The sequence below is a fragment of the Nicotiana tomentosiformis genome, chromosome 9, assembly GCF_000390325.3.
Source record: "Nicotiana tomentosiformis chromosome 9, ASM39032v3, whole genome shotgun sequence".
NCBI lineage: Eukaryota > Viridiplantae > Streptophyta > Magnoliopsida > Solanales > Solanaceae > Nicotiana > Nicotiana tomentosiformis.
Window position 1 is genome coordinate 95,790,603 of NC_090820.1, and position 12,561 is coordinate 95,803,163.

At 35.2% G+C, this 12,561-nt stretch overlaps 2 protein-coding genes across 2 annotated transcripts; both read right to left on the bottom strand.

Moving 5' to 3' along the window:
* Positions 1-864: 864 nt before the first annotated feature.
* Positions 865-1,611, bottom strand: LOC138899226 (uncharacterized). Its single transcript, XM_070185367.1, has one exon. The coding sequence runs from the start codon at positions 1,609-1,611 to the stop codon at positions 865-867; it is 747 nt and encodes a 248-aa protein (XP_070041468.1).
* An 8,009-nt stretch (positions 1,612-9,620) lies between these two features.
* On the bottom strand, positions 9,621-11,719 carry LOC104112364 (protein LEAD-SENSITIVE 1-like). Its single transcript, XM_009622257.4, has 2 exons — positions 11,401-11,719; positions 9,621-10,413 (listed from the first exon to the last, which is right to left on the bottom strand). The coding sequence occupies exons 1-2, from the start codon at positions 11,489-11,491 to the stop codon at positions 9,845-9,847; spliced, it is 660 nt and encodes a 219-aa protein (XP_009620552.1). The 5' UTR covers positions 11,492-11,719; the 3' UTR covers positions 9,621-9,844.
* Between the last annotated feature and the right edge of the window lie 842 nt (positions 11,720-12,561).

The following is a 12,561-nucleotide window of genomic DNA, read 5'->3' on the forward strand; positions in this document are numbered from 1 at the left end:
AGACAATCATAAAAAGAATCTCCAACTACTGAGAAGTCATCCATGAAAACTTCAAGGTAGTCCTCCACCATGTCCGTGAAAATAGCCATCATACACCTTTGAAAAGTTGCCGGTGCATTGTACAAACCAAATGGCATCCGCTTGAAAGCAAAAGTACCATAGGGACTTGTAAAGATTTTTCTCTTGATCCTCTTGAGAAATAAGGATTTGGTTATAGCCCGAATACCCATCAAGAAAGCAATAGAAAGCACAACCGACCAATCTATCAAGCATTTGGTCTAAGAAAGGAAGTGGAAAATGATCATTCCTTGTGACTTTATTGATCTTGCGATAGTCCATACACACTCTCCAATCGGTCACCGTTCTTGTAGGAATTAACTCATTCTTGTCATTGGTGACCACCGTCATGCCTCTATTCTTTGGGACACTTTGAACCGGAGAAGTCCACAAACTATCATAAATGGGGTAGACAACCCCGACATCCAACCACTTGATAATCTCCTTTTTGACAACTTCTTGCATAGCCTCATTGAGTCTCTTTTGATGTTCAATAGATGGTTTAGAGCCTTCCTCCAAGTTGATCTTATGCATGCAAAATGCGAGGCTTATCCCCCGAATATCCGCCAACGTCCACCTAATATACTTCTTCCTCTTTTGTAGCACTGCCAATGTAGAATCTACCTGCACGTTAGTCAATCAAGAGGAAAGAATAACCGGTAAAGTAGAACAAGGGCCAATAAATTCATACCGAAGATGTAGCGGAAATGGCTTCAATTCCAAGGTAGGAGGCTCTTCAATGGAAGGCTTTGTAGGAGAAGTTTTCCTATTTTCAAGATCCAAAGATAGTTTCCGGTGCGCGTAATTTTACAACCCCATTCCTTGCAAAGAGTTCACATATTCCATGAAGCCATCCATCTCGTCATCATCAAAGTTGAGAAAGACAGCCTCTAACATATCACCAACATTGATTGTGGCACTTGTATCATCAACAATAACATCGGTCACCAAGTCCACAAAAGAACACACCTCGTTGCTATTTGGTTGCCTCTTGGACTTGCATACATGGAATACCACTTTTTCATCTCCTACCCGGAAAGTGAGTTCTCTAACTTCAACATCATAAAGAGCCTTCCCTATAGAAATAAAAGGTCTTCCAAGAATAATCGGCACCTCATAATCAACTTCACAATATAGAATGACAAAATTCGCTGGAAGAATGAATTTATCAACATGAACCAAGACATCTTCAATCACTCCCAAAGGTCTCTTCATGGTCCGATCGTTCATTTGCAATATCATAGAGGTAGGTCTTGGTTGCCCAACTCCCAAGGTCTTTAAAACTGAATAGGGAATCAAATTGATACTTGCCCCAAGATCACAAAGAGCTTTAGCACACTTGGCACTTCCAATTGTACAAGGAATTGTGAAAGCACCGAGATCTTCCAACTTAGTAGCAATTGAATGCACAATTTCACTCACTTGATGAGTGACTTTGATAGTTTCAAAATTCATTGACCACTTCTTTGTCACAAGATCCTTCATAAACTTTGCATAACCGGACATTTGTTCCAAATCTTCAACTAATGGCACGTTGATTGAGAGAATCTTCATCATTTGAATGAACGTTTTGAATTGATTCTCGTCATTTTCTTTGTCAAGCCTTTAAGGGTATGGAGGTGGACGCTTAGGCAATGGTGCCTTAGCCCTTTGCACTACCGGCTCCGGTATGTCAATAATGTCATCCCTAGACGGTTTCACCTCCTCTTAGGTCTCTTCCACATTATGATCAATATCAATACGAACTTTATCATTTTATTGCACCACATTGTTCAGGATCTATTCTTCTTGTTCCACTTGCTCATCATCCACAAGTTGCTTTTGACTTGAGGTGGATGCATTCTCCACTTCTTATAGTAACAGACATGGCATGCCCCATGTTGTTTTCACCCTTTGGGTTTACCACCATGTCACTTGGTAGTGCCACTTTTGGACGAGAATTTAGAGCTTGAGAGATTTGCCCCATTTGAACTTCTAAGTTACGGATCGATGTGTTGTGTGAGGCAAGTTGGGCGTCCGAATCGGCATTCTTTTCCATAATTTGCTTGAACATGTTCTCAATGTGCCCCATCTCATTTGTGGAAGAACTAGGACCATGGGAAAGATAGGGAAACGGGTTGTTCGGTTGTTGATACATTGGGGGACTTTGAAAACCCGACCCCCAATTGCCTAGATTATTGTTCCATACGCCTTGATTGTTACCCCCCTCAATTTACTTGATTGTTGTTGTTATGTCATTCCCCTTTATGGCATTGAATTGCTTATGATTTTGCACTTGTTAAAGTTGAGCCTATGCTAATTGATTCATGGTGGTAGTCAATTCGGTCATGGCTTGCCCATGGTCATGCAACTCTTTGTGAAGGTGGGTTGGGATCACCTTGTGGAACATTAGCCAGGGATTGCCACGCCGATAATGTTTCTGACATTTCATCTAAAATCTAACACGCCTCCGTATAAGGCATAGTCATGAAGTTCCCATCGGTAAGTTGATTCACTACACATTGGTTGATTGTGTTGATCCCACGATAGAAAGTTTGTTGAATCATATTCTCCGTCATATCGTTGTTGGGACATTACTTAACCATTGTTATATAGCGTTCCGATATCTCGTGTAGCGGTTCGTTTGGCTCTTGCTTGAATGCCAAAATATCACCCCCGAAGTATAGCCATGTGCCCCGGAGAGAAGAACTTAGAAATAAACTTTTCTGCTAACTCATCCCAAGTGTGAATGGAATAGTTTGACAAACGTTCCAATCAATCTAAAGCTTTCCCCTTAGAGAGAAGGGAAAAAACCTTAGCCTCAATGCATCATCGGAGACATTTGTTTGTTTGCTCCCCCAACAAGTGTCCATAAACCCCTTCAAATATTTGTATGCATTTTGACTTGGAGCACCGATGAAGAAATATCGTTGATCTAGCAAAGTGAGCATCACATTGGTAATTTTAAAGTTTCCCGCCCTAATACAGGGATGGACTATTGCACTTGCATATCCTTCATTGAGTAACACCAGGTGTGGAGGCTCACGCGGTGGAGGTGGAGGTGGAACAAGCACATTTTCATGAGGCACTCAGCCTCTTCTATTGGCTTGAGGTTCAAGAGGAACCTCATCCACTTGTCATCCTCAACGTCCACATCCCCCAAAGCAATATTTCTGAGCTCGTTGTTTGCTATGGTTGTACCTACGATTTTTTAAACACGTTAGTAACATAGAAGGAAAAGAAGATACTCCAAAAATACACCCAAATATATAGTTAACACCATTTTTAACTCCCCGGCAACGACGCAAAAAATTGATTGCGTCCAAATGCACACCTCAAAAGAGGTATGAAACGATCATGTGCAATAATAGAAACCCAACTAAGAGTCGGGGTCGAATCCACATAGAGCTAAGATGGGAGTTAAGGGTATATATTTCAATGTGAGTAATTGAATTATCTAGATTTCCCTTCCCCACACAGATTTATTTTCTATTTCTAATTTTACTCTAAAGATTTCAAAATAAAGAAAGAAGACTAGAGATAATTGTTTTTGAGGTTTTACCAAATTGATAAAAGCCTAGGGTTGTGACCACTACCTAGGTGTTTGTCTGATGAGATATTGACTTTAATGCTTGTTTTATTGATTGGGGGTGTATTATAGCTATCAACTCTAAATTGCCCACTCAATACCTCTCGGTGAGAGAGTGGTTTTACCCAATTTGGCTTTCTCAAGACCAAATGGGTATCACACAAAAAGCTAATAAAAGCTCAAGTCGGGTTATTACTATCTCTAGATTAGACCCTTTAATTGGGTTAATCAATTTCTTGATTGACCCAATTCCCTGTTAGCTAAGTTCTCCTAGACTAGGTCTCTCTTTCTCAAGTAGAAACTAAGTCAAATATGCATGAATTAATATATGCAACCATTAATTCCACAATTAAAGCATGAACTAAGCTAAATAATAAATAGTCAATCATAAACAAGCACTAAATTAGATACCCATAAGGTTTAAACACTAGGGTTAGGTCACAACCCTAGTAAAACTCTAGCTACTCATACTTGGGGTTTGAAGATAATAGAGAAGAAAGACTAATTGAACTCATAACGAAAGCTTAAAATGATTAAATCTAGTGTAAAATACACCAAAGCAAAGTATACTTCAAAAAATGTCAAAGCAAAACGGCTACAGTAATTGCAGAGGTGCAAACTTGACCTAATTTTGTGAAACTTTTCTATTTATACAAGGCTGAAAATCTCGGACAAAAATACACCTCGGGAGGTTTTGCAGCCGCACAATTCCATGTACAGTCCGCAGATCTCTTCATCAAGAAGGAGCTGGAATTATGCGACCGCACAATTCTGAACTGCGGCTGCAAGAAAATCTTTTGTGGTCCGCAATATTAAGATTGTGGCCGCAAGGCAATCTTGTGCGGCCGCACAAATCTTGTGCGCTGCACAAATATTGTGTGGTCTGCAATTCATTGAGGCTCTGGACTTGATCTTTTTGCATACTCTCTAATCTTGATTCCTAGCCCAGCTTTTTCGGCCGTACAATTCATGTCCGGTTCGCAATTTGCACAAATGCCTGCTAATTGTTCCTTCTTTGTGTGCGGCCGCAGATGGAATTCTGTGGTCCGCGATTTCTTATGCGGATCGCACATTGTGTGCTTTTGTGCCCTTTATTGCCTTATGCTTAGACTGCTCTTTTTTAGTCAGATTTCATCTCAGGGGCCCAACTTTCAGCATTCCTATAATTTTGCACAATTTTATTAGTTTCGGGAACACAATTCAATATTTTTAAACTAAAATAAAAGTAAAAAGGATCTAATAAGTAGGCAAAATCCCCACTTATCAAGTGCGAGTACCGAGTGATTGGGAGGACTGAGTGGATTGATACTCTGAGAGCATACATATGGTTATTCGCTATGTTGTACCGCATTCGACATGCACACTTGACATACATACATAGAGATGCATTTTTCCTTATGTTGTACGGTATCACGTCATTCATGACTTCTCATACACATTGACATGTAGGCAAAGAGATGTACTTTCCTCATGCCATTTGATAATGACACATTTACATGCGGAAAAGTTTTGGGAAGAAAAATCACAGTTCTCATACTTACTCATATTTTCGGTGATTGCGGCAAAAGATTTGAGTTTAATTGTAATACTTGAAAAGTAAATGACTATTTTTTCGGAACTGTGAACGAGATGAGAATTTTTATCGTAGAGTTATTACTTGTGTTACTTTCATTATATTGTTATGAACAATTACTGGTTATTGGTGTCGGACTTCGACCTTTTCCCCAGCTCGTCACTATTTTTTACCTAAGGTTAGGTTTGTTACTTATTGAGTACATGAGGTCGGTTGTACTCATACTACACTTCTGCACCTTGCGAGTAGATTTTGGACGTTGATGTTACTGTGTATGACGGAAGCTAACATTAAAGACGTACTTGCGTTCTAGTTACAACTGCCTCTTACTCATGGTAGTCGTAGACTTATGAAAATCTGTTTATGTACATTCACACAGATGATGTATTTATTTCATACTAGATTTGTAAACTCTAAATTTTAGAAACTCATAATTTGTACTACCAGTCCTTGGGATATTCTTGTATAACCACAATTGTATTATCATTTCTTTTCTTAATAAATCTATTAAATTGGATAGTTATTAATTGACTTACCTGACAGATTGGGTTAGGTGCGATAACGAGTAGTTGAATTTTGGATCGTGACAAATCACCATCTAAAATTACATTCATCTTTAACACATAAGAATAATGGACATATATTTGTATGAGATATCACAAGTAATAATTTTTGCAAAAAAAAAAAGAAAAAACATCTCTTTATTTTCTAAAGAAATAAAAAATAATTATGTAATTAAATTGAAAAATTGATAAGTTTATTGGTGGGTTCAATCCTGCACACAACTCCCCCAAGAATAATCTCTTCTTTTTTTCTATTTAAAGATATATTTCCCTGTATATAAAAGAGGGAATAGACATGGTGACTTGGCACCTTTGTTTGACCGAGGATCTTTTTTTTTTCTTCTTCTTTTTTTCCTCTTATTTTTATTTAAGTAAATTAGCTTAATAATGGCTTGAATCTTTTTGATTTTCCACTTTTATTATACTCTCTAAACCATTCCGTTTAAAAACTCAAAATGTCATCTTCTTCTAACATTTCAAATTTTTTCCCTTCCCCATAATTGCTTATTAATTAGATATTTATCATTTTGCTTAGTAATTAAGGTGAAAATAGCACGGGTTAGCCAGTTTTCGTATTGGTAATTAAAAAATAACTAGAGTTTGCAAAGTCACTTGTAATATGTTATTCACTTGGAAAATGGATAACTAACGGGTTTTACATTACACTTGTAAAACTTCAAATTAGGGGATTCCTCAAGTTTGAATGACTAAGAATTCTGCCAAAAGTGATCATATTCAAGAAATCATAAATAATATGGATATTCATATTATCCGCCGGTTAATCTATTTTTTATCCATATTAAATCTGGATCGGATCAGATAATTTGTCCGCTTTTTCATTACCTGTTTTTGGCCCGCCCATATCAGACATGACCTGTCCGTTTGACACACCCAGTAGGTAGGGTCGAAGAAAAAGTAAGAAATATAATTCCAAGTTTAGTCTTCTTCACTTCCTTTTTAATCTAGTTTCTTAATTCTCTCTTTTGTTTGCCAGCATTAAACAAAAGTAAAAGTTATTAAAGACGAAATCAGCGTTTGGACATTAAAAAAATAAAGACCAAAAGTTATCAAGTCACATGTTAGACAGTTTTACTATTCAGAGAGCAAAAGCTGTAAAAATCATTTTCAGTTTATTTTGTGGGAATAAAGATGATTTCTTGGGTTAATCAGTTTGCTACAGTTCCTTCTTTTATCTCTACAGTTCCTTCTTTTTAATTTAATAGACATCCACTTTGATATATCTCATATAAGTCCGAAAACAATATCTTTAAAATTTATATATGTCAACTAATTTGCCGTAGCCCGTAAAAATTCGCTTATTTTGAGAAATGTTTTTTTTCAAAAGTACTTTTAGTGAGAAACAATTTGTGTTTGACTAATTAATTTGAAAAGTATATCTCAGTAGCAATTAGTGCTTGACCAAGTTTTTAAAAATTACTTCTAACTGTATTTTCTCAAAAGTGCTTTCAAAAAGTATTTTTTTTGGAGAGAAACTACTTTGTTTTGTTCTCCAAACCTTAGAATCACTTCTTTTCTTCCAAAAGCTTGGCCAAACACTTCGACTTTGAAAAAAACACTTTTTGAAAAAATATGCTTATCAGATTGGAGAATCTTGGCCAAACAGGCTATAGAAGTGATAGAAAGATGAACAAAAATTTGAGATGTTTCTGCTTTTTACAAATATGAATATCCAAATGAAGTACTCATGTCAAATTGCTTGAAAAGTTCCTCATTCTTGCCGCAATCATCCAAATAAAGTATTCAAATAATATAATTATTATAAAAAAAAAAATACAACAAAGACATTAATACGCCGATAAGAAGTAGCAATAGTAAAATCATGTCCAAATAGAAAATATTCTCACAGTAACCTATTCATATTGAATATATGAGATAATATCTAATGGGTAGTGTATTGAACTTATTACTATTGGCATATGGATAATGGACTAAATATAAAATATAAAATTTTGGATTTTCGAATATCCAAAAATCTGAAGTACCAAATCAAATATCCAATTCGAACTACTAAATTTAAAAATTAAATCCAAAAATCCAAAAAACCGGATTTGAAAAGACTAAAAATAGCTAAAAGTAGAAAGAATAGACTCAATCCTGGTTTATAAACTCTTTGGCCAATTTTCTTTTTTACCAAAAGTATTTTTTTATCAAAAATTTTTTTCTTTTAAAGTTAAATTGTTTGGTCAAACTTTTAGAAGGTAAAAATGCTTTTGAGTAAAGGCAAAAGTAGTATTTCAGACGCAAAAAAAGTAGCTTCTCCTCAAATGCAGCTTTTGAAAAAGCACTTTTGAGAAAAGTGGCTAAATTTTGATTACCTTTGAAACTGTGACTATTTATCAATTACCACTTGTAAATCTAGCTATTTTTGAATTTCACCTGTAATTAAGTGACACCCAAAAGATATTTATTATTCTTCTTTCATTTTAACTTTATTTATCCTTGTTAAATCTCAAACTCTCAAAATGCATTTATTAATAAATATTATAATTATATTACAACAAATAATATGTTATTTATAAACAAAATTTAAACAAAATGAAATGCAAGAGGATCTAACATTACATTTTTCTTTCTATCCGTTGACGCTAAATACTTTTTCTCATCTTCTTTTCTCTAATGTTTATATGAATGTGATTGAACTTCAAGAAGTACCCATATTTTATGATTGTTATTTATCACATGGGTTAAATAAATTTCATATGTTAAAACCTATTTATTTAGTGTATAAACATAAACCAATTGAAGAATTTAGAAACTTCGACAATATTGCCAAGCCAATACTCAATTATTTTACTTTAATGCAAGTAATAACACGGCGTCCATTAAATTGACCAAGTTGTTTATAATGATTAAAAAAAATAATATTTGAGACATAAACAATTTATATAGTCTTATGGATAAAAAGTATCTATATTATCTCAAGTAAATTCAAAAAAATATCATTAAAAATATTATCCAATTACAATTGCGCGAAGCGTGAAAATTCACTAGTTTACCATTAATACATGCTAAACAAAAATTAGGGGAGCCACATTATTTAGACTCAGACTCGGCTATACTTGAGAAGCTCACACGTGGAATTAGAATTTGAAGTTTATAAATTCAGGATTCTAATCCTTTTAAGTTACTGAATTCTAAATTAATGACTTGTACACATTCAATAAATCTCTTAGGACAAAAACATTAGTTGGATTAAAATGACTGGATTCCTGAACTCGTAAGTTATACTCTAACTCCGCCTTGCTCACGTAGGCAGAGCTTTGTGGAGCAATATAGTAGCAAAATGGAAGAGCCCAAATCATATATGTTAATATTATACCCTCCGTTTTCAAAAGAATGAACCTATTTCCTTTTTAGTCACTTTAAAAAAGAAAGACACCTTTGTAAATTTGAAAAGAATGTAACTTTAAACTTCTCATTTTATGCTTAGTGAGATAATTTATAGCTACACAAATATTTATGAATTATTTTGGACAACAAGTTTCAAAAGTGTATTTTTTTTTTGAAATTTCGTACCTAGTCAAATAGGTTCAAACAAATTGAAACGGAGGGTATATTGTGCATCAACAGTAATTGTCTCTGCACTGAAATACCATCAGCAAAGCCTAACAAGTGTAACACAGTCAGGAATTTGCAGTATGTGTGTGGAGAAGAGTAGTATTATTTGATCTATATGCACGACCTATTTTCTAGCGAAGGGTGTCCAACTGACCATCTGAACTGTAGTTTAGCATAATATTGGAGGAGGGAAATAACAGTAGCAAGGGCAAAAATCAAATCAAAAGATAGGCCTGCAACAGACGATGCAGGATAAGTTCTTTCAACATAGATCCAAATAGAAGGGAAAGAATCACAGCAAGGTGTTTGATAATAAGTAGTGTCTCAGAAATGATAAGAATAGTGAGGTACACATCATAAAACACTTGGTTCAAATCAAGAATTTTTGCTTAACTAAATTCAGAATTTGGTCTCATGCAAGAAGCCATTTTGAGTAATGCAGGTTCAGAGAGTTATAAGGTTATCACCGGAAACAATCTTCTGTACAGCTATTTTCACCGCATCCTAGCGGACTCCAATATCAGCAGAATACCTTTTAACACAGTACGCTACCAGACCAATAGGTGCAAGAGACGGACACATGACAGAATATGTACAAGCATATGATAGAGCAGAAACTGAAGCTACCAGACCACCTACCTGACCACTGCGCCCTACGGCCTTTCCTAGGATCACATAACCCGTCTTGCAGTAGATTGCGAAATCCTCACAGTTGTTCTTGAAAAGATTGTAATCTCCAAAACCGTTACTAAGAAGAAGTTCAGCACGGTGAAGGACATCCCCTGGCTGATCAGAAGGGGCAGTAGTACATGTTCCTCTAACTTGGGCAAGAAAGACACATGTTGATACACCATATTTAAAACGGTATAGTTTATCACCAGAGAGGAAGCATTCCAGGCATGAAGAGATGACCCCATTATTCCTTGGTCGATCACCACATGTTGGACAATGGGATTTAGAGCAAAGAGAGGAAAATGAGCTAAAGATGAAACAATCAGCATCTGTTCCTGTTCCTATCTCCCTACCTGCTGTTGACGTGAAATGGATCACGTTTCCAGCATCAACATATATTCCTGAGATTGAAAAGAGGATATGTCAGTTAATTCAGGGATATATGCCACACGTGCTTGTTAAACATCGTGATTACCTCATCTAAAAGTTAAATTGTTGAGCGAATGTACTTTTACTTGCTTAATTATATCTTCGACATTGCTCATCTACAGACAAACATTAGCACAAAAACTGATCCGAAGTTGTACCACTAAGAAGCCGATTCATCACTTCCAACATTTTGATTGGGAAGATCACTCAAACATCTTATTTCTGTGACTAAACTCATCTTAATGATCTAACTGAAGAGCTATGCGAAAGATAATGATAGAAGTTTTGACTAAGGCAAGAAAGGATCTGCTTTTGTCATTCCCAAGAACTCTAAATCAAGATAGATGTTCAAGGTGCTGCACAAGGACATATCATTACACTATTCAAACAATGGTCCGTAGACTTTGATCTCAAGAGTTGAGACTTAAAGTGGACACAATCAAAGTGAAGAAATGTGGAAAGGAGAATGGTTATCAACACAATCTCACAGTGATTAGTTGTCACCAAAACGAGGAAAATGACTACTTTCCTTTTGCAAATTTCCCAGCTGTACTTGTATCTTGTTATAATCAACGCTTAGACATACTTTCAACATTTAATAAATTCCCAAATATCTAAACAAGAAATAATTCTCATAAATGTATTACATTAAAAGTATAGCTTTACATTCAGCTAAAAGACGAAAAAGGAGCAGATTTTATTTCAGACTCAGAAACCCCAAAAAAGTATCATTTCACAAAACAAAGTAGATCAGGCACAATTTCAAAAGAACTACATCAGGACTTCATTTAAACATTTTCAGATTTCATGCTGAGTATGAAGATTATATCAAGAAGTAAACATAACCGAAATCTCATAATTAATTTGATCGATCCATCATTTCATCTATGGAAAAAAACTGTAGAAAGAGCAGGTGCTATATATATTCAAAAGAGAATGAAAGTAAAAGAGAGCTGTACCATGATGTGAGTAGAGATAGCCGAGTCGCCATGTGTAAATGTGATCACCGGCCTTGAGCTCCTCTTTCTTGATCTTGTTAAAAAGCGCCATCTTCTTCTTCTTCTTCTTGAGTTTTTAGCCAATATTATTCGACTATTTTTATCCCACCTTCAGCATCTTTAATCCCTTAAATATGCCAAAGTTGAGCATCTTTACTCTAGCTGAAAAGCCATTCTTCTACTGTTCTCCAAACTGAAAAGGGATTGCGTCTAACTCTCAAGCAACTGCGTTTAGTTCAGCCTTTTTGAGAAAATTAGGGGATTACTCTAAGTTTGAGTGACTTAAATTCTGCAAAAAATGATCATATTAAAGAAGTCATGGATAATATGGACGGTTAACCCATTTTTTATTCGTATTAAATCTAGATCGGGTGCGATAATTTGTCCGCTTTTGCATTATCTGTTTTTGGCCCACCCATACCTGACATGACCCGCCCGTTTGACACCCCTAATAAGTATGGTCCAAGAAAAAGTAAGAAATATAATTCCAAGTTTAGTCTTTTTCACTTCCTTTTTAATCTAGTTTCTTAATTCTCTCTTTTGTATGCCAGCATTATTCGAAAGATATTAAGTCACAGTTATTAAACTCATTTTCTTTCAACAAGATTGATCACCTATCAAGTCACATGTTAGACAGTTTTACTATTCAGAGAGCAAAAGCTGTAAAAATCATTTACAGTTTATTTTGTGGGAATAAAGACGATTTCTTGGGTAAATCGGTTTGCTACAGTTCCTCTTTTGTCTCTACAGTTCCTTCTTTTTAATTTAATAAGTCCGAAAACAATATTTTTAAAATTTATATATGTCAACTAATTTGCCGTAGCCCGTTTGGCTAAGCTGCAAAAATCAGCTGATTTTGAGAAGTATTTTTTCTTAAAAGTACTTTTAGTGAGAAACAATTTTTGTTTGACTAATTAATTTGAAAAGTACTTCTCAATAGCAATTAGTGTTTGACCAAGTTTTTAAAAACTGATTCTAACTGTATTTTTCTCAAAAATGCTTTCAAAAAATGCGTTTTGGAGAGAAACTACTTTTTTTTGGTTCTCCAAATCTCAGAAGCACTTCTTTTCTTCCAAAAGCTTGACCAAATACTTCAACTTTGAAAAAATCACTTTTTGAAAA